The 22,453-nt window shown below is 40.5% G+C and overlaps 1 protein-coding gene across 2 annotated transcripts in view; it reads left to right on the plus strand.

The window, feature by feature from the left end:
• Positions 1 to 1,139: 1,139 nt before the first annotated feature.
• The window catches only part of LOC146513442 (polypeptide N-acetylgalactosaminyltransferase 18-like), a 245,275-nt gene continuing 223,961 nt past the window's right edge, over positions 1,140 to 22,453 (plus strand). For both annotated transcript variants that reach the window (XM_085165437.1, XM_085165438.1), the window contains exon 1: positions 1,140 to 1,646. In XM_085165437.1, coding sequence (XP_085021563.1) covers positions 1,397 to 1,646 — 250 coding nt within the window. In that variant the 5' untranslated portion in view covers positions 1,140 to 1,396. The remainder of the gene's footprint in view (positions 1,647 to 22,453) is intronic.

The following is a 22,453-nucleotide window of genomic DNA, read 5'->3' on the forward strand; positions in this document are numbered from 1 at the left end:
GCCTTTGAAAATGGGGGCTGTGTATAAAAATGGCTGTAATTCCTAAACAGTTATTGCAATACTAAACCTCTGGGACGTTATTAAAGTCGAACAAAAGAGGCCCAGAAATGATGAAGTGTGAATGTGAAATATTCGACTTTTAAACCCAGAGGATTTGTTCCCCTCAGTTCCAAAGACGCACACAGTGTTGTTAAAAGAAAGAGTGATGCAACACGGTGATTAACGTTTCCTCATTGTACCGACTTTTATCATGTCGATTCAACATGACTATATTTTTTAAATCAATACAGGCTTTAAACACCTTTTAAATATTACACTGTGCTTTATTTATATTTTACACAAAGTCCTATCTTTTGGAAATAGAGTTATGTATTTATATTTATAGTTATATTGCGTCTTTCACATGGACATTCACAGCAAAAATGACTAAATCAACAGTTATTCACACTCACCGAGGAAACCCGGTGCCAGTGCCCAATCAGAACCTCTGCAATCATAAAATTGGCTAAATATGAATTGAATCTGATGATGTTCATCACGAGTATTCTAAAAAAATAATCAAACGTGTGACGGCCCAATAGCTGACGATTTGTGTTGTGATGATGCAGCTAAATATAACTCGAACTAAATGAGAACTACAAAGTGAAGCGTGCTTAATAATAAGCTTCAAATATGATCTGAACTGAACACTTCCGGGATGTTTCACCTTTAAGCTCGTGCTACACACGATAAGTTATATATATGTCTTACAGCCAATGCAGATATAAATGTGACGTGTAGCGATGACCTCCTACTGTGATTTGGATGATAAAAAATAATTTTCTCAGTCATGATTTTTAATAAAACAGGAGTGAAACTGCTCACATTTGAACCCACAGACTCACCTGTAGACTCACCTGTAGACTCGGCGCTCGCGCGCACACGCGGTATGCCGCTCCTTACTTACACGAACCGGTTTGGTTTCCGTTACCGCGCCGATCGTCGCTGTTTGGGTCGTTGCACTTGAGCTTCCTCACATTCCTCCCCTCCGCCCTCCTCTGTGCGCTCCAGCTGTGTGGGGGGGCGGGCAGACTCCAGCAAACCCCTCCTCCTCCCCTCCTATTGGGCTGTGCAAGGGCTACGAAGCGGTGGGATGGGGTTGTGGGGGGGTGGGTTGCTGCGTCTCACGGCTTTGCGGCTGAACTCGCCGGTAGCTTAGCGGGACACCGTGTTTTCATCTGTGGGATTAAAACCTGAAGTGTCGCTCGTGCGGCGGTGGAAAGCGCTGATGTGGAGATGCTGATCCGGGCCCGTGAGCGCGCACAGGCGAACTGACTCGCTCTAGTTCCGTTTGGACACATTTCTCGAGCGCGTCCTCTCCTGGCATCCACCTGCCTGCCCATGGAGGGACGTCGCGATGCTGTGCACAAGGAGAACTAAAACTTTGGTGTCGACATGCGTAATCCTGAGCGGTATGACCAACATCGTGTGCCTGCTGTACGTCGGCTGGATCACCAACTACGTGGCCAACAGCGGTCCTAAAGTTGCGGAGAGCGGCGGCGGCGGCGAGGCGGAGAGAAAGTTGGAGGAGGACAGCAAAGGTGAAACCCTGAGGATTATCGAGAGGCTGGACCGGCTGGAGAGCGTCGTCAACGAGCACATTAAAGGTCAGAGCAGCCGCCGTGGTCACGGGAAAGTTTGGAGCCTCCGGGGAAACGCCGCGGTCGGCGTCAGTGTAGGAGCAGTGCGATCCCCGCACAATAATCAGTTCCACGAACATTTCTGCTGTTGCTTACGAGTTTCTGTCGATGTAACCGGGGCTGAGCGCCGTTAGGTTAAAGGGTTAATCAACAGATCAGCAGCTAATGGAAATATTTGAGCCCCATTTGTCCAGCGCGTGTTTCCGATTAAAGCCACAGCTCCACCTGCGCACCGAGCCTCACGGAGGCTGCTGCAGTCCGTGTGATTATTTGCAACATGCAAAGAGAGCCTTTTAAATGCTGTGGAAATTTTCCACTGGAATATACAATGTATCAGACCTGCTACCCTGATCTCATTAATACATTAGCATTGATTACTTTATTAACAAAGAGAAACAAGAAACAAGAAACTGTCACGTAAGCAGGAGAAAGCAGACATGGACACTGTTTTGCATACTTTAAACGCAGAAAAAGAGCCGTGGAGCAATTTAATTACGCAGGCAGGACCCACGCGGCCCTTTTTCCATCTTACATTACTGCAGATCATGTTTCAGCAGCCATGCGCTTCTGGCTCTGTGGACGACTCTTGCTTTGCCATCCTGTACATCTGTGACAGGTCTCACTGTTTCTCATGGGCTGTGAAATAATTGTTAATAACAGTTAAAGTTAGCCAGTAATTCCCGCCTTCGCCACCACAGTGGTTTAATATTATAGTAGAGCAAGAAAACCTGGAAAATTCACATGTGAGAAATAAAGTGGAGACGTTCCTCTGCTGCTTAAAGGAGGCAAATCCACGAATTTATGCTTTTCTCACAGCTGCCTGCAGGTCTTGGAATAGCAGACTTGTACACATGTTTAACAAAACATCGAAGCACCGCGTGGCTGCAGAGGGAGCTGTGCATCAGTCCACCGGTGGTCCAAGTCAGAGTGATTACAGAAGAGTAAAAGTATCACATGATTCCACAGATTTTCCTTTGTGTGCCTTTTTTAGGGTACAGCTGCTTGTCGCTGATGCAGAGCCCACTAACACTGTGGGTTTCAAAGATTTTTGTGCCTGAGTGACACAAACAGGGAAAGCTAAAACCTCAATGCACTCCTGCTCGTATTCATATCTGTGCTAAATGGTTTCTGTATTATCTGTAATGTTGCAAGTTCTTCGCCAGTTTCTGTCTGTTCTGGACTTCATGAAACACTTTAACATCCAACAAATGTTCTCACTGTTCAGATCCAGCTCTGGTGAAGGCCACCAGTCATCTCTCTGAAAGGATGTTTAGCATTAGCCGACTTCTCCCGACAGATGGTGGTCGGGGTGAGGTCTGTACAGTTGTGTGTTACCAAAGCATTCCTGATGTGGGACACTTGTATCTTAGAAAATAAAATAACGGTACAATGTTTTTAAATGGTGCAAAGTTACAGAGTTACACCCTTAATTTATTTTATATGCAGTATTTTTCCCTGTTAGCTGGAATCCAGGGTGTCCAGAGAAAGAGTCGACCCACAACCTTCTTCCTGTGAGGACGCAGAGCCGACTGAAGCTAGCTAACATTTAATGTGACCTCTCCACCTGATAACCAGTGAACACGCTTAGTTTCAGAAACTAGAAGGTGTTAGCTTGCCAATTATTTGCCCTTGCAGGTACTGTGCAGTGAGGGTTTCCTTTGGGTTTACCAGCAGGGTGAAAGTTCCACATAAACCAGTAGATGTGCACCCTAACCCCGTACTGACCCGCAACAGGAAAACCCTTTCAGCTCTGAAAAGGTTCGGTGCAGTGACATGTATTTCCTAGCGAGTACCAAAGATGTGATTTTGTTAAGGAGCGTAGTGCTTGTTATTTGTACTTGAGTCCATTCATGCTGCTAATATATGCATTTAGTGGCGTCTGAGCTGAGTAGAGCCTCAAATCCATTGATAGTTAATGTCCTACTTTAATGCACTATTTGTGTTTGCTTCATCACCCCATTTAAAGCCCTCTCTGGACAACTTTTAAAGTCCAACCTATATTCAGGAACAGATTAGTTCAGTCGTCTAAAAGCGTCATTGGTGTCAGAGCTGGATAAATGTTTCTACAGCTGTCGGAATCTGTGGACGTCTTCATTAAAGGAGACTGTTCGTTTTTATTCTAGGGATTTTATTTCTGAAAATAATCCGTATTTCATGCAGGCGCTCAGCTCGTTCCTGTCTGAAAGCTGAAGCCGTCATAAACAGCAGGTGTGTGTGCTCACCGATGACCAAAAAAGGATTTCTCCTGTCTTTGACATCATAAGCAGAACGCTGCTTTCGTATCTGCACATCTGTAAATAAAGTGGACCCTCGATTCAGTGCAGCTCCTAGAAGAAAAACGAAAACTTAACACAAAGTTGTATCAGTGTGTTGATTCCTGACTTTGATGCATCTCCTAAAAGTATAAAGTCTTTCACTTCATTCATTGCACTCCATGATAGGTGTGAATAAAACTGAGAGAAAGGAAACGTTGCATACAGCACAGGTGTTGCACCTTTGACCAATATTCTGACCGTTTTCCTGAAGCAACATTAGTCATCGTGTTGACCGGACACATCTGTCGCCAACATGGGTGCAGTCGGGTTGGTAATTTCAGCGGGTCTTTGCCGACAGGTGTGTGAGTCGGTCTGAGTCGGTGTTGGTGTTCACGCGTTGTTTCTCTTGGCCTTCGTGCATTAATTACGCTGCAGTTTGCCGTGTGTTTTCAGGCAGTTGAATGAGTTAGTGGTGTTGCTTTATGCTACAGAGTCTGAAGCACTCTCTGCATATGTTCTTGGTTAACATCACTTGCCCTAAAGCTGATCCGCTTTGAGGGGCGCGTTTGCAGACTAAAGCTGTGCCAGACGTTTGGATTTTGTTATAAATCTGTCTTTAACCTGGTGTTACTCATCCAGCCTCATCCAAGACACCGCAATCCGCGCAGGAAGCAGCCGGGAGCGGCACGTGCAGCCGCGTGGTCAGGTGCTGATTAAGGGAGCGCTTCATTCGTTTTTGCTTTGCATTCTTTTGGCAGAGCGTGGGTTTTCAGTATCGCTCGATCGCAGTCGTTTCACTGTGGGAAGCCAAAATCGAGATCAAGATTAAAATTTGATTAATTGTGCAGCTTTAATGCAGACCCAAGAGAAGAAGACAAACGGTATCAATCTGAAGCTTCTGGCTCACGTGGATTACCTCGACCTGCACTGACATCATTATTTCAAATTTAAGACATGTTTAATACGAGGATGCACCGCTGGAACGGTTCATATATGACAGAAAATAAAGAAAAGAGAACAGAACACCCCAAAGAACTGATGTCTGTTTACTAGCAGCGAGTGAGGATTTTATCCAGGGGCGATCCTAGGATTAGAGCTTTGGGGGTGCTGAGCACCCAGAGAGCTGCCCAGCCAGGCAAGATAAACTTTACGCGTCACGATGAGACTTCTTCCCCGTCTCTGTCAGTCCCTGCATCCTTAAATGTTGTCCCGAGTTCCCTCTGACTGTCTCCTTGGTGCATTTAAACACCTGTCCTCGTCGTCTGTTGTCTTCTTCTCCGTTATGAGTCATCACAATTTTACCATCTCTGTGCAAGTCTGCAAATTTCTTTATTAAATTCAATATATTTGTACATTTTAACACAATTTAATCCCCACATTTGTGAAAGAAAAACAAAACACTTTTTTGAAAACCATCAAATCTGATCAAGGTTATTTAAATGCTGCAAAAGAAGAATGGATTGGAATAAAAAATATACATATCCTAACCTTAATTACTGGGGAAGAATAATGAATGATGCTCATAGTGAGTAAAAATTTTTGCATTTTTTTTGCATGATTCACTTTTAATGTGTTTGTATAATATAATACAGATACATAAAAAATCACTCCCAAAACAGAATAAATTATTACAAATAAATTATTACAAAATATTAATAAAAAAAGCTATAAAAATGGAGGCAACTTTGCCTGTGGTAGAATGTATAAAATGTATGAACAAATCTTTACTGCAGATACTAATTTTACTAATTTAATAATAATAATTTTGTGTTGTAAGATTTATGACTTTCATGCTTTCATAGTGGTACGTGGAGGAGGGGGGTTATCTATACTTTTATTGTTAAAATGTTACGTCTCAACCATGTACTGTATGCTTTTTATATTTTTAGTAGTGTCTCACACAAACAGCAAATATTGTCAAAAAAAAGTCAGAAAAGTAAGAAATCTTTGGGGGTGCTTTGATTCATTTTGGGTGGTGCTGAAGCACCCCCAAAAATCGGCTAAAATCGCCCCTGATTTTATCCATCCGTCCATTTTCTTCCACTTATCTGGGGCAGGGTCGTGGGGGCAACAGCCTAAGAGAAACCCAGACCTCTTTCTCGCCGCACCAAGAGCAACTCCAGACTAGGACAGAGTCCGTCCCCTCTCCAGGAGACTGGTTCCAGAGCCCAGGCTGTGTGTTGAGGTGAGCTAGACTATATCTAGCTGGTACCTGTTAGTGTCGTGCAGTAGCTCAGGCTCCTTCCCCACCAGAGAGGTTACGTTCCATGTCCCAGTCACTAGTCTCGGTAGCTGGGGATCGGTCCGCCCGGGTCTTGACCCCTGGCCCAGCACACACTGCACCCAACCCCTAAGGCACCTCCTGCGGGTGGTGGGCCCACAGGAGGGTGGGCCCATGTCCCCTTGCTGGGCTGGGCCCCCAGGCGCTCATCCTCGGGCACCCTCTCCAGGTCTGGCGCTGGGGCTCTTTGTGTCCCTCACCCAGGACCAATTTGCTGTGGGAGACCCTACCAGCGGGCAAAAGCCATCCAACAACATACACCCAGGATTTTATTCATTGATAAAATGATTCGGTGATACAGACACAGAGGGCTGCTACTCCCCCTGGATGCTTCACGTTTTAATTATGCTCCTCGGAGATGTGCATCGATGAGTCAACAAAAATTAAAAAGTGGGGCAAACTCTTTCCGTACCCTCTGCTAAATGGGACAGTACATGATCCAGTAACTGAGCGCAGGATTTAGGAGGAATATGCACCGCTGAGTTGATTAACACCGGAGCTCTGCTCTAATGCCAATAGTCGGCGAGAGAACGCCATTCCTCGGAAAGATAAGGGGCCTAATTTATCAAACATCTCTGAGAAAGACTGTTGATCCAGGATTAATTTTGTGTTTCGGATGAGCTCGTCGAGAGCACGCTCCTAATCAGAGATGCTGAATTAATGCTGTTGAGAGGAAAAACATCATTTCTCATGCAGAGATGTAGAACTGTGGTTCGTTTGTGCAGGAAAAGATACGATTTTGCATCAGTTTTAAGAAAACTAAAGTTTTTTTTGTCTTGCATTTAAAATCATGAAGTTTCTGAGAAAAGAACTAAATTTTATTCAAGCAGTACTTTTATTCAGAGCCTTTTTATTATATATAAAAATAGACATTTCATTCACCAGTGACCAGGAGAGCAGGCCTTTCGTTTTAAACCTCTGCTTCAAACTAACTTACATTTCTGCACATTTTAGATGGGAAATAATGCAGATTTTTATTAAAGAGCAGCTGAGAAAAGCAGTTCATTCTTTCAAGCATGACCTGCTTTTTAATTTTTATATGGATGGATTAAAATCTCAGGAATTGAAAGAAAGCTGGCTGTTGGGTCAGAGTGTGCCTACAACAGGGGGCAGTCTGTTTCCACTCTGGACGGGGATTTTTAAAGGGCCTCTGATTCAGAACCAGTTCCTCACAAGTGGGCAAAGACGAGTAGACGGCGTCACGTTGTTTACTGTGAAAGAATTAAAAGCAAATCTGAGGAGATGCACACTTTTAAACACGCCTACATATTTGTGTTTTCTAATGCGGCTCAGAGTGTTTGTGCAGAGATGTGGGTATTATTAAAGCACGCTCATCATTAATGCGGAGACTGGCAGGCTGATGGTTTACTGAACTGTTCAGAAGCGCTAATAGAATCTGCAGCGGCTTTAGGGTTACAGCGGGTGAGCAAACTTAGCCTCTGGAGTGCTTGGCACTCTGCTCTCCTCCACTCTGCTCAGCCCTCGGGGCCGCTGCCAGATTACATTATCAGCCAGAGGCTGATGTGTTTACGTGTTTATGCATTGTCACTGATACAAAATGACCGGACTGCAGCGCTGGCATGCAGGTTTGAGGATAATACGGTGCTCAGTATGCAGCAGCAAATATACTTCACAGGCTTGACTTTCATTGGCGTTGAATTGAAAGCTGACTCGGAGGGTTTGTAAAGTTTGAATGATTGATAGATGAGCATATTACTAATACTCAAAAGCACTGAGGTTCCTGTACTTCTGAAATTTTAATGGTGGTGTGAAGACTCAAAGCAGCAACTGCACATTGTGGCGTTTCAGGATCTCAGACTTGTTCTGAACTAAGACCTTAAATCATTGACTAATGGAGCCCAGTGTTTTCAGCACTGTCTAATCTCATGAATCAGTACTGGGAGATCAGGCGAACTCATCAAAGAGCTCAGAGGCGCTGTCTTTTAATAGCATTTAACATTCTCATGGTCATGTTTAACCTACAAAAACAATCAAATCTTCCTTTGAGTCTGAGTACGCAGTGGCCTAATTTAATGTGGTCAATTCCAGAGGTTTGTGATGTCGATGAGTTAAGGACAAGTATGTTAAAGAAGCTCAACTCAAGTTTGATCAAATGCACAATCCTGAGTCACATGAACCAAAAACTACACCTCAGATAAAAGCTGTTTGAATCCAGGAAGTAAATACAACCACCGTCTTTTTGATTGCAGCGTGTTTCATTGTGAAATATTTCAAAGTTCTCATTCACAGAGGTTTGTCTTCTGAAACAGAGTTTAAGGTGTGCGCCACATCTCATTGGAACGTTATCAGCCCATTGAATGGTTGTCATCTGTCCAGTGAATATAATCATTCATAAACAAATATTGATAGCTTCCCCTCCCTGAGCCTGGTTCTGCTGGAGCTTTCTTCCTGTTAACCCTTTAAGACCTACCATAGAACCAAGTCCGCCAGAGCTTATATTATATTTTTACATGCTGTGGAGCCATTTTTGGGAGCATTTCAAGTTGCTATACATCAATACAACCATTATAGCCCAGATTTTAATAATATGTCTGCATTAAGTGCATAGTAATTACATAAATTGCAAAAAAGTGCAATAAACTACAAAAAAATTGAAAATCGTTTTTGTTTTTTTAACATATATTTCTAGTTAGAGAAATTTAAGAGGCTTATCCCTCAAAACTGTAAATACAAAAAAGTTGCACAAAATAGTTTCCCACCACAGGAAATTTATTTTGAGTGTCTTCATAGTTTTATTTTTGAAATACACCAATTTTTATACACTGCAGGAAAAACGAAAATAAATATTATAATGCAAATTTGCAAAAAAGCAGCATATGCATCAAAATAAACTACTTCCAGCAGTGCAATATGAGTCCTAAGCATCCCAGAAACCACACAGAAAGTCATAAAGTCAAACATAACTTTTAAAAACACCAGTATAGGCTCATGAGGCCCTGATGGTAAAAAACTACATTTCCGCGAAAATGACGTCACTTCCGGTTTCGGGCAGGTCATGGCGGACATGCGATAGTTCACGCTGATGGACGTAGGAAGTGTTACAAACAGCTGATCGGATCGGCAAAGCGTGTTTCTGGAATATTATGTTTTTGTTGCTGCAAGTGCTTTTTATGCAGTTTTTGCAAAGTTATATGTGGAAGGAAACTGTGACCGAGGACAAGCTGATGGCATAAGATGTAAGTACAACTCCTCCGGTTTCATATGCAAAAAAAATTATTGCGCTAGCTCACGTGGTTGCAGAGCTACCGGGATTTAAAAGCAGTTACACAAAACAGAGCGTGCTGCTCTGACCGGTTTTAAAGGGTTAAAAGGGAGCTCTTCCTTCCCACTGTCACAGAGTTTCCTCATAGGGATCTTCAGTTTGTTGGGCTTTTCTCTCCATCATTGTAGATCTTTACCTTATGATATTGAGTGTGTTGACCTTGGTTGGGAAGTAAGATTATATAAATGGAACTGAACTGAATTAAAATGCAAATAAAAATCCACAGGTGGAAACTGAAGTTGGGGACACAGCCCCCAAACATGGCGAGCTGTAGCTGTCAGCTGTCTGCTAGGCCTCAACTTCACAAATTCAAGTGACTGACGCAGGTGACTCAGCTGGGTTTGTGGTGTTGGGACCTCTCAGAGCATTTTTAATGGAAATTGCTGGTTGGAAAATCTCATCACTGCACTGGAAGTTGCCAATAGTCCTCTCAGCTTTTAGCTAATCTCACACGCTTGGCCATTGTTGGCAAGTTTGACTCCAGCTCCGGGCCTAGCATCTGTTGGCTACAATACATGCTAGGCATGTGCCAACAGATATCTCCAATTTAGCCACCGATATGGTAGCAAGAAGCATATTTAGTGACGCTAGGATAGAAGAAAAGGGTGTTCATTCACAGAAGCAGCCAGTTGGTCAGACTAGAATTATTCAGGAAGACGTTTATCTTTGTTTCACGCAGAATCACATTTATGTAGCGCATCAGTCTCACACTGCTGTCAGTCTCCTGGAAAAGGTCACAAAGATTTTCTCTGACAGTTTTTTTCTTTCCTTCTTGAACATCTTTTCATTTTTGACACATTTGACCTTCCTCCAGTTTTCACATTCAACATTGTTTTTCTTTTTCTCTGGAATAAATTTCCTTTTAGTCAAAACTTCATCCAACTATGGTTTCATTAAGATCATAAAAAGACACTTTATAATTTCATCTTCTGTAAGAGCTCTGCTTTTATTATTGACTAGTTCCAACTCCAAAGCTGATTTCTTTTTCTTTATTTTCTTTTATTTGGCCGATTTTGTTTCATCTATCTTTATGCAGCTGATTAAATTTGGTAACAGTTGATGATTTCGTTGGCTGAAAGCTGAGATGATGTATAGTATTTAGCAGTTTATATGAAGTAAAAGCGTAGGTTAGATAATCCCAGGATCTTTAACGTTATGTTGTTGATTTATATACTCACAGATGTCTTAATGCTGAACCTGCTGGGCTCCAAAGAGAAAACCACGTCTCAGTTTTAGGCTGGATTTCCGTTTTCGTGAGCTAAGCAGAAACGAGATATCCCGACTCTGCCGGAGCATATCAGGTGATCCCTCTGGCTGTTGCCATGTGGCGTGGCAGGCTTTGCAGAGGCACAGGTTAAGCAATGAAGAGATTCAGGTCAGCAAGCAGTGTGTGGCTCAACACATTTGTTTACAACCATCCATTTCTGCAGCGTGGAGCTGGTGTTAAGTGAGCTATGCACGAGTGTAATTATGGAGACATAATATGTGTTCTTGGCCACTGTTACTACTTTTTTTGGTCTTGTGTCTGCTCACACGTGACGTTTTGATTCGTGCTCTGCATTGTCTGTTTCCACCCTGCCAGCAGACTTATTTTTAGGAGTTTCTTTATGAGTCAATGCAAGCTGATCCATGTTGACGGTGTTCAGAGGAGGAGGAGGGTGGACTTCTGAGACTGTGTGCGTGCGCATGTCTCAGTGCAAGTCGGGCGTCTTCGTGTCATCAGAGGTGCGTGGCATTGGTGTGATGCAGGTGTCAGCGCTTGTGCATTGTTGCATGAAGAAGAGCATCAGCGTACCGTCCTGTCCTCAGTCGGTTCTGGCTGTCATGACACTGCAACACTGGGAGGTGCGCTGGGAAGTGTGTAGACAGAAATCAGTTTTTGGATCTCTTTTTTCCCCCATGGTCGTGCTCCAAGATGCCCGAGGATAACACGGAATGATGCCGAGCGGAAGAGCGAAGAGAAGAAAGTCCTTCGCCTTCCTGGAGAGGTTACTTTCTTTCCTGTGAATGTTAAAGAGCTGCAGCTCGCTCTCACACGTCTAAGATTCAAAGGGAAGGTGCTAGGCCAGGTGTGATGGTTTTGTAATGACTTAACCTTTAAGTCCTTCTTTGATTGGTCAGATGCAGGAGGGCGATACAACTCCACGAATGCTGCTTTCTTTGAATAAAAGCCAGCAGTTTGTGGCGCTGCCTCCCTGCCCTGATCCCGACCGCAGCGAGCACATTATTGAGTTACGCTGTGACTGGGTGCAGATCTCTGAGGTGGGATCTGACCTGCCCATAAAAATGATATTTCCTGCTGGACACAATCTGATTAAATATAATTACTAAACTGTTTCATAGCTTCAGGAACCAAAAGGCGCTTTATTATTATTTTTTTTGTACTGTGCTTTCTCTTCTTTGGTGTCATGAAGGGTCATTCCATATAGGGCTGCCACGATTAGTCGACTAGTCACGATTACGTCGACTATCAAAATCGTCGACGACTGATTTAATAGTCGACGCATCGTTTGAAGCTTTGTAAGATCCCAAGAGACGCAGGAATAAGTAGTAGGATTTAAGAGTGTAATAACGGACTGAAACAGAAGATGGCAGCACTGCATGTACAAGGATGCCAGCTGCCGTTAAACCCCGAAGAAGAAGAAGCTGTGTCCCAGAATTCATAGCGCGGCCCAGCTCAGTTTCCAACAATGGCGGCAGCTAGTTAGTTTTAATATTACTCTTATTATTCTTTCTGGGTCACAAAATAAACGTTTAACATATTTTCAGGCGAGAATGTAGCTGTGTAAACCTCAAATATCTGCTCAGTTTATCAAGACACCACATATTTTCAAAAGCGCTCCGACGTTTTCGGAGACGTCTGTTACCCACTAGCTCGATAGCTAGCCGGGGGCTAGGCTAACTAGAGCCGTGAGAACACCGGACTCCTGCTAATCGTTTTCAAACCCACCGCCGTCTTTCGCTACTCAGGTTAAACATGATATATAAGTCACTTAGATAACTTAAAAATGTTATTGTTTGGCTTTTTTTAGTATTTTATTTGTTCCTGAGTAAATCGGTTTGGCTGAGATTAAAGTTATAGTTTTTACACAGCTGAATAAACGTCAAGCAGACAGCTGATTATCAGAAGTGTGAGATGCTCGAGAATTTACTCCGGTGTCCTGTTATATTTTAGATAGCAAGGAGTTTATTAAACTTCACCGAAACAATCTGCAAACTTCATTAAAATTTAATAAACTATCATCTTGTCTTTATTTTTAGTTAGCACATACCTTAAACACTTAAAGCTGTAAGCTAATGATAGTTATATAAGAGCAGATGCTGCTGGTGCAATAAGCTGTACATTTTATGTCCAATGGATGATGATCTGATTAGTCGACTATCAAAATAATCATTTGTGGCAGCCCTAATTCCATATAAACTCAGCCAATATTCCACTTTTCCCACTCAGAATCATCTCTTGCTCTCTCTCTATTTTTATTTATTTATTTATTTTTGATTTTTGAGGAAAAACCTGCCCGAACATGATCTGGACTTGGAATCAGCAGGTCCCTGAAGCCAAAGCATTGTTGTTGTATAGAAAATGTTTGGATCACTGTGTCTTTTCTCATATCTTCTCACATCAGATTAATCTATTAAAAATAATTTCCCCTTCGAGGTGTAAAACCACGATGATAAGCAGCATAGCAAGACTTTATAACTGACAGATTCCAGCTGTGCAACTGTAATTAGATTTTTTTTATATCTAAAAATGCATTTAGACATTTATACTGTGACAATCTAAGCTGACAATGGCGGTCTGTAAATGCAGACAAATTTAGGGATTTAAGACCAATTCACAGCACGTCTGCTGCAGAGTCCAACGCTGCATACTTGCTGCCCAGGATTCTGCAAAAAGATGAAGGTGAAAATAAATCCAATCTGCTGTGTGCTGCTTTTTAGATGGGCAACAGAATTTACTGTGTAAAAACGGAGATGCTGAAAATCCCCATTTGTTAGATTTTATTACTAGATCGTTCCAGCGCTTACAGTGGTGGTTCGTTCAAACTCCTGTCTCTTTGTCTCTTTGTCTCTTTCCTGTATCACTGCCACATCGAGCATCGTCTCTTTTCATTCATGTGCTGCTGTGTCAGCATAACGCAAACCCAAGGCCGACTGGCCGAAAGCCGCCGCTCTAACGTCTCAATGAAATCGATCACGGCTTCAACATTTTCCAGCTTTTATGTTGGAGCTGTGGTTTAACTGGACAAAACAAAGTATTTGCATGTATCTGCTTGGACTCTGAAAACTACTGGAGAGAATATTTACAATGTTTTAATTGCTTTATATGCAGAGTACACGATCACTGTGTAGCTTTAGAAACCAGATCCTTTGTGATTGCTTTGTCATTTCCAGGCTACCGAAGAACATTTCGGCACACCAAACGTTTATCATTCAGAAAGATTTTTAAAATAATATTAATTTGAACACATTATAGAAGCTCCGTGGGGTCGTTGTTTACACATCCGCCCAGCAAGGGAAAGGACGTGTTTCATCCTCAGTCAAACATGTGGCGAGCAATAAGGCAGTAGCTTCTGTTTGTTTTAACACGTGTTAATAGAAATAAAATCCCATTATTCGCTGGACACGATACAATCAAACAGGAGTGTGAAAACATGTGAACCAAACAACGAACATTATAAAAATATCGGATGGACACGTTTTAATTTAATTGTATTGATTCTCGTGCAGTTTGGACTGACTGTTCTCTACAGGCACAGTCTCACACACACACACAGACACACACACACCTTATAGACGTCTCCTTGGCAAAACAGTAGCACAATAATCAGCTGCCGCGGGTTAAGGCGACATCTCCAAATTGTAGCTAAAAATCTGTGCTGGGTTCCACTTTTAAAGACGGGGCGCTGCACTCGCACACAAAGGAAATGATTATAAATGCGACGTTTATCAAGTTTAACTGGCTGCCATTGTGAGGAACCCTTGATTAGTGCTCTTTAACTACAGCCTAGCATCACTTCAGCCATGTGTAATCTGAGGTAGTAGATTAATAGAGCGAGGGAGAGCGTCCTGCGGTCAGTGTTTGTTTTAATTTTACTGACCCTTTATGCAGTCGTGGTAAAAAGAAAGTACACCCTACTGCAGCTCTAAGGGTTTATATATCAGGTCATAATAAAATAATCTGGTCCTTTTGAAGGGTTTAAAACTAGTCTAGTACAATCTAAGCTGATTAAGTGCATGCCATTATTTATTTATTTAACAAGGCCATAAAAGAAAAACATTAAATGTATTTATCTGGATGTAGAAGCAGTGAAACTAAGTACATCCTACTAGAATCAACAGGGTCAGCAAGAGCTAGGAGCTAGGGCTGGGCTATATCATACTGTTCACGGTAATACCGGTGTAATGTTGGGCAACGATAGGAAAATTAAATATGGCGATAGAATATGGGTAAAACGCGCATGTGCAGTGCCTTTGTTTACATATGGCGGCGACGCAGAATGAGAAGAGCGAAAGTGGATCGTTAAATGAAACGATGAACCAGAACTGGTTTGTAAAAATGCTGCAGCTTCACTGGTGTGGAACTGGTTTAGCTTTCGTCCGTCAGATACACAACAAAGCACTATTTTTGGTAGCGCATGCTAGCGGGCCGTCGTTATTACCGTGTTGTTTGGAAAATACGACACACTTAAAATCAATCCTTTGATTTTTCTGAAAGTCGACAGAGCCCCTTATAATCCCGTGTGCCTTATGTATGAACTCTGGTTGTGTTTACTGACCTCGAAACGATTTTATGTGCACGGCGCTCGAAAATCTGTCAGATGTTTCAGTACGACGTTGCTAAGCTACGAAGCCGCACCGCTTGATGGATTGTTGGAGCATTACGGCTATTGTAGGCGGAGCCTCGCGGAGTGATACGTACTGTGCTTCAACATAATGTTACCGTATTGTGTGTGTATAACCTCTTTAAGTTTTGTGGATATTATACATGGTTATGCTGAGGATATGTCGGCCAGTTTCCACTGGAAATGCCTTTTGGTTAAACTGTCAGCGAGGAATTTGCATTTGCACTGTTACATTTTTATATAACTTTAATGCAGATATGATTATGTTTCATATTATATATGATAATGACATATGATGTTTTTTTTTTTTTGCACTAATAAAGTTGTGGAGTTGTAAAGTATTTTGTCTCGTGTTTATTATATCGTCAGTTATGTCGTTATCGCAAATTTTCAAATGTATATGGTGATAAATATTTTTGGTCATATCGCCCTGCTCTACCCGGAGCTGCTTATCACATTGATTAATTGATCATCAGCAGGTGTGAGTGTACATGAGCACCTCTGTAAAAGCGAAGGCTGTGGCAGTTTGCAGGTGTGCAGCATGAAGGTGCCCATTAACACAACGCCAGGGAGGAAAGAGACGATCGTCTCAGAGAAGCAGTTGTTGCCATCAGCCTGGGGGGGTTGTTGGAAGTGACTGATGAGGTCACACTGAAAATGATTACTTGAAGCTACTCAATCATGACGTGTACTTAGTTTTTCACACACTGTATCTGTTTTAATGGCTTAGATTTGACTGAATAAATGACATAATGTCATATATGATATGTTGTTGTTCTTCTGAGGTTGGATTTAAATAAGTTTAGAACCTGGCAAGCATCAGATATGTATATTTTTATGACATCGTGACACGTAAAACCTTAGAGGTGAAAGAGGGCGTGCTTTCCTCCTCACCTGACTGTATGTTGGTAAAAAAGGAGAAAAGTTCATGATCTTTACTGACACACTGTGATATCTGATGCTTGGTTGCAATTTCAGAACAACCTGTCAGCAATAGTGCAGACATACAAAGAGCATTTATAGCAAATGCATACATACATTTAAAACAGTACCCCAGCAAACAGACAGGTATGCATGTCTCAGATCAGCACATCACGCTGAATAATGGAACAGCCGGATGTGAGCGTTAGCCGAGCAGAGCTGGAGATGTGCTGTATGAACACGATGCAGGCTGGATTCAACTTCTCTTCACAGCAGGATCACAAACGTCACGCTGAGAGTTTTATTACTGCAGCGCTGTCACAAAGTCATTATTGGCTTAAAAAAGGTTTTCCAATATGGCGTCACAACTGCAAGAAGCACGCGAATACAACGAGAGACATAACTGCCTGTACAGGCTGTTATAAGAATATGTGGAGAGTGGACAGGTCAACAGTCTGCTGCAGCCTGTTATTGTCTGCAGCAGCAAAGTTAACATTCTGCATGTTTTTCCATTTATTGACCAAATAAATAAATACATTTTTATTTATATAGCACCTTTCAAGACAGAATCACAAAGTGCTGCACATAAGATTACAAGTCATAAAAAGAGAAAATAAAACAGGCAAAAAATTAACCAAAAGCAGTTTTAAAAAGGTGAGTTTTGAGTTGTTTTTTAATTTTAATCTTAATGTTTGGGGGAGAGGGCCACAGTCTCGGGGCCACAGTGGCAAAAGCTCTGTCACCCTTAGTTCTCATCTTAGTATTTTTTATAGTAAGCCCTGATCAGATGACCTCAAAGACCTGCTGGGACATCAGGCTGTAGCAGATCAGAGATGTAGGCTGGTGCCAGTCCGTGCACAGCTCTGTAGGTCAAGACCAGGATCTTAAAATCGACTCTAAATTTAACAGGAAGCCAGTGTAGCTGAGATAACAACAGTGTCACATGTGAATACTTTGTCAAAAGTCTCGCTGCAGCATTTTGCACAACCTGCAGACGATCCAGAGAACCTTTGCTTAGACACATAAACAGCGAATTACAATAATCCAAGCGTGATGAAATAAATGCATGTATAGCAGTCTCCAGTTCAGAGCGAGATAAAACCAGGCTTAGCTTAGCCACATTTCTTAAATGACAAAAACAAGACCGAACCAGAGAATTCACAAAACCCAAAGTTCAAATTGAGGTTGTGAACTCTCCTCCATCGATACCACGAGTTTATCTTTGAATGATTTTTGGCCCAAATGTAATCATTTTAAGATATTTTTAGACAAAAGCTGTAATTATTCTACTGTTGTTGTTTTTTTTCCACAAATACAAACTGTTCAGCAAACAAGGCCATGATTAGTTAACAGTTTATCTGCAGTTGTTCAGCTGGTAGCCGTTTGTCCCTGAATCATCTCTGAGTGAGGCAGACAGTGATGCTGCCCTCTCCCACCACCACCGAAAACAGAAACGGAGACAATGCACTATTGATTTTCACAATCAGATATTTTAAATGATTATATAATCACATGTGGCGTATTTGTTGGCAGCTCCGGTTTGTACTCGTATCTAAACCGCGACGAAGCAGCTCTGTTGACTTTGTGCAGGTGGTTTTCTCCAGAGCTCCGAACAGTTAGCGCCTCGTTGAAATGAAACACATTTGGCTGAACGATGTGTGGGATGTGAGGATGAGATCAGAGCAGCCGAATGTTCTTTTAAAAATTTGATGTCATGCCGTCGCAGAAGGCAGCTCACACAAGGATGAGACAGACAATGAGTAGAGTGTTTGTGCAGGGAGCCCTGACAGCACCGAAGCTCGCTTCTTGTGTCTCGAGACATTTATAAACACCCAACGCGATCACTATGAAAAGCCTGCAAAGTTTTCCTCATTTTGAAAAGACAAAGACTTTCCCGAACTGCTTGCATCCCCATCATTGAAAAAATCTTTAATTATAAGGATTTAAGCACATACAGAAAAAACACAACAATAGTGCCGTAGTTGGCTTTGCAGCGTTTGATCTCGGATAGTAAGTGATCTGAAGCTTATCAGTAGGAGCCACGCTATCAGCCTCTCGGCATTTTGGCTCCGCAGACACATTTTGTTCCCTCGTACAAAGATGATTTTGGTGAAATATACTTTATTTTTATCCCCGAATGGTTTGCGGATGCAGCTGAAATAGCGCTGATATGAAGCATCACTTATTAGTTACAACGACGTGTCATTCGCTGCCCTCACTTTACGTTCACGCTGCATCAAAGCCCATTTCAGGCAACAGAAGTCCAGCAAGAGCTTCTGAGCTTCGAGTCTTAAAAGTTAATTTGCCAGCTCTGGCTCTGGTGCGCACCTGCAACTTAACCGTGATCACGCTGTGTCGAAAGCTGTCGAAATCCACATTCATCCCTCTCGCTTGGTTGGTCACAGCTGCTCTCTGTGACCGAGCAAAAGTTTTATGCCCGCCGGGAAGAAATCTGTCTGCAATAAAGGTGTAATGCTAGACTCACTGCTGGTTCACCAATGCAAAGCTATCAGATGTTCAGGTTGAATTAAAGAGCAGCTTACTGCCCGATTTTTACCTTGAACATGTCAGCTTTACATACCGAATAAGCCCTGAACTTGAGATCCCTGCAGAGCTAATCAATGATGACATGCACTGGTTCGCATGTAGCACTTTTCTACTCGAGTGCTCGAAGCGCTTTTTACAAGGTTCCCCATTTACACAAGCACCTAAGTGCTTTTTATCTAAATGAGCACATCAGGGAGGTTCAGCGTCTCGATCAAGGAGGCAGACGACCAGTCTTCCAGTTAGTAGATGACCTACTCTGCTTCCTGAGCTACAACCACCCAATATGTTGTCATACTGTGGTGGCCTTTCTAATATTTTGGCATCAGATTATTCACTTAAGTTCAGCTTTATTTATATAGCTTTATATTGTAAGATAAAGACCCTACGCTAATACAGAGAAACCCCAACAATCAGACGACCCTGCTATGAGTTAACACTCGGCGACAGCGGGAAGGAAAAACTCCTTTTTAACAGGAAGAAACCTCAGGGAGGGGCGGGGCCATCCGCTGCGACTGGTTAGCAAGCTGCATCCATAAACTGTACAGGTGCATTACACAGACACAGATATCTGCTAATTAACCTCCTAACACCCGAACTCTTTCATAACATGCATTTTTAATTTCTCGTTGCTCTTTGGGCCGATTGGGACCTGATGAATGTAAAAACAAAACTTACCAGATTTTTTTTTTATTACCTGATTTTTGTTTCTGAGTAAAATGAGATCCACGTATGAGGACATTAGTTTTAAATTTTAACAAAACAGTGGCAGTTTAACGTCCTCGTAAGTGGATGTCAGGCCCTTGTAGAGCAAAATTTAGTACAGTCCAAAATGTGATGCCCACATATGTGGACGCCAGGTCCCTGCAGGTTAATACGGAAGAGGATTAGGGCCACTGGGGAAAAAAAAGTGGGCACGTCTTTTTTTTCTTCTTTTCCTGAATTCTGAGAAAAAAGTCAGAATTCTGAGAAAAAAGTCAGAATTCTGAGGGAAAAAAAGTCAGATTTCTGAAAAAAATAATTTTGATGAAAAAGTCAGAATTCTGAGAAAAAAAGTCAGAATTCTGAGAAAAAAAGTCAGAATTCTGAGATTAAAGTCAGAATTCTGACTTTTTTCTCAGAATTCTGAAAAAATAATTTTGATGAAAAAGTCAGAATTCTGAGAAAAAAAGTCAGAATTCTGAGAAAAAAGTCAGAATTCTGAGATAAAAGTCAGAATTCTGACTATTTTCTCAGAATTCTGAAAAAAATAATTTTGATGAAAAAGTCAGAATTCTGAGAAAAAAAGTCAGAATTCTGAGAAAAAAGTCAGAATTCTGAGATTAAAGTCAGAATTCTGACTTTTTTCTCAGAATTCTGAAAAAAATAATTTTGATGAAAAAGTCAGAATTCTGAGAAAAAAAGTCAGAATTCTGAGAAAAAAGTCAGAATTCTGAGATTAAAGTCAGAATTCTGACTTTTTTCTCAGAATTCTGAAAAAAATAATTTTGATGAAAAAGTCAGAATTCTGAGAAAAAAGTCAGAATTCTGAGGGAAAAAAAGTCAGAATTCTGAGAAAAAAGTCAGAATTCTGAAAAAAATAATTTTGATGAAAAAGTCAGAATTCTGAGAAAAAAAGTCAGAATTCTGAGAAAAAAAGTCAGAATTCTGAGATTAAAGTCAGAATTCTGACTTTTTTCTCAGAATTCTGAAAAAAATAATTTTGATGAAAAAGTCAGAATTCTGAGAAAAAAAGTCAGAATTCTGAGAAAAAAGTCAGAATTTTGAAAAAAATAATTTTGATGAAAAAGTCAGAATTCTGAGAAAAAAAGTCAGAATTCTGAGAAAAAAGTCAGAATTCTGAGATTAAAGTCAGAATTCTGACTTTTTTCTCAGAATTCTGAAAAAAATAATTTTGATGAAAAAGTCAGAATTCTGAGAAAAAAAGTCAGAATTCTGAGAAAAAAAGTCAGAATTCTGAGATTAAAGTCAGAATTCTGACTTTTTTCTCAGAATTCTGAAAAAAATAATTTTGATGAAAAAGTCAGAATTCTGAGAAAAAAAGTCAGAATTCTGAGAAAAAAAGTCAGAATTCTGAGAAAAAAGTCAGAATTCTGAGATTAAAGTCAGAATTCTGACTTTTTTCTCAGAATTCTGAAAAAAATAATTTTGATGAAAAAGTCAGAATTCTGAGAAAAAAAGTCAGAATTCTGAGAAAAAAGTCAGAATTCTGAGATTAAAGTAAGAATTCTGAATTTTTTCTCAGAATTCTGAAAAAAATAATTTTGATGAAAAAGTCAGAATTCTGAGAAAAAAGTCAGAATTCTGAGGGAAAAAAAGTCAGAATTCTGAGAAAAAAGTCAGAATTCTGAAAAAAATAATTTTGATGAAAAAGTCAGAATTCTGAGAAAAAAAGTCAGAATTCTGAGAAAAAAAGTCAGAATTCTGAGATTAAAGTCAGAATTCTGACTTTTTTCTCAGAATTCTGAAAAAAATAATTTTGATGAAAAAGTCAGAATTCTGAGAAAAAAAGTCAGAATTCTGAGAAAAAAAGTCAGAATTCTGAGATTAAAGTCAGAATTCTGACTTTTTTCTCAGAATTCTGAAAAAAATAATTTTGATGAAAAAGTCAGAATTCTGAGAAAAAAAGTCAGAATTCTGAGAAAAAAGTCAGAATTCTGAGATTAAAGTCAGAATTCTGACTTTTTTCTCAGAATTCTGAAAAAAATAATTTTGATGAAAAAGTCAGAATTCTGAGAAAAAAAGTCAGAATTCTGAGAAAAAAGTCAGAATTCTGAGATTAAAGTCAGAATTCTGACTTTTTTCTCAGAATTCTGAAAAAAATAATTTTGATGAAAAAGTCAGAATTCTGAGAAAAAAGTCAGAATTCTGAGGGAAAAAAAGTCAGAATTCTGAGAAAAAAGTCAGAATTCTGAAAAAAATAATTTTGATGAAAAAGTCAGAATTCTGAGAAAAAAAGTCAGAATTCTGAGAAAAAAAGTCAGAATTCTGAGATTAAAGTCAGAATTCTGACTTTTTTCTCAGAATTCTGAAAAAAATAATTTTGATGAAAAAGTCAGAATTCTGAGAAAAAAAGTCAGAATTCTGAGAAAAAAGTCAGAATTCTGAAAAAAATAATTTTGATGAAAAAGTCAGAATTCTGAGAAAAAAAGTCAGAATTCTGAGAAAAAAGTCAGAATTCTGAGATTAAAGTCAGAATTCTGACTTTTTTCTCAGAATTCTGAAAAAAATAATTTTGATGAAAAAGTCAGAATTCTGAGAAAAAAGTCAGAATTCTGAGGGAAAAAAAGTCAGAATTCTGAGAAAAAAGTCAGAATTCTGAAAAAAATAATTTTGATGAAAAAGTCAGAATTCTGAGAAAAAAAGTCAGAATTCTGACTTTTTTCTCAGAATTCTGAAAAAAATAATTTTGATGAAAAAGTCAGAATTCTGAGAAAAAAATCTGAATTCTGACTTTCATCTCAGAATTCTGACAATTTTTTCCAATTTTTTTCCAGTGGCCCTAATCCTCTTCCGTAGGTTAATGCTAATTAAGATGCTAATTTAAAAAAATGGATTTCCACATTAGGTTCTTGCTTTGTTTAGACCCAAGGTGATTGCACATGTAATAAGTAGTCAGTATAAAGTGGCTTGATAAAACCGAA

This window comes from Neolamprologus multifasciatus, chromosome 7 (assembly GCF_963576455.1).
Source record: "Neolamprologus multifasciatus chromosome 7, fNeoMul1.2, whole genome shotgun sequence".
Classification (NCBI taxonomy): domain Eukaryota; kingdom Metazoa; phylum Chordata; class Actinopteri; order Cichliformes; family Cichlidae; genus Neolamprologus; species Neolamprologus multifasciatus.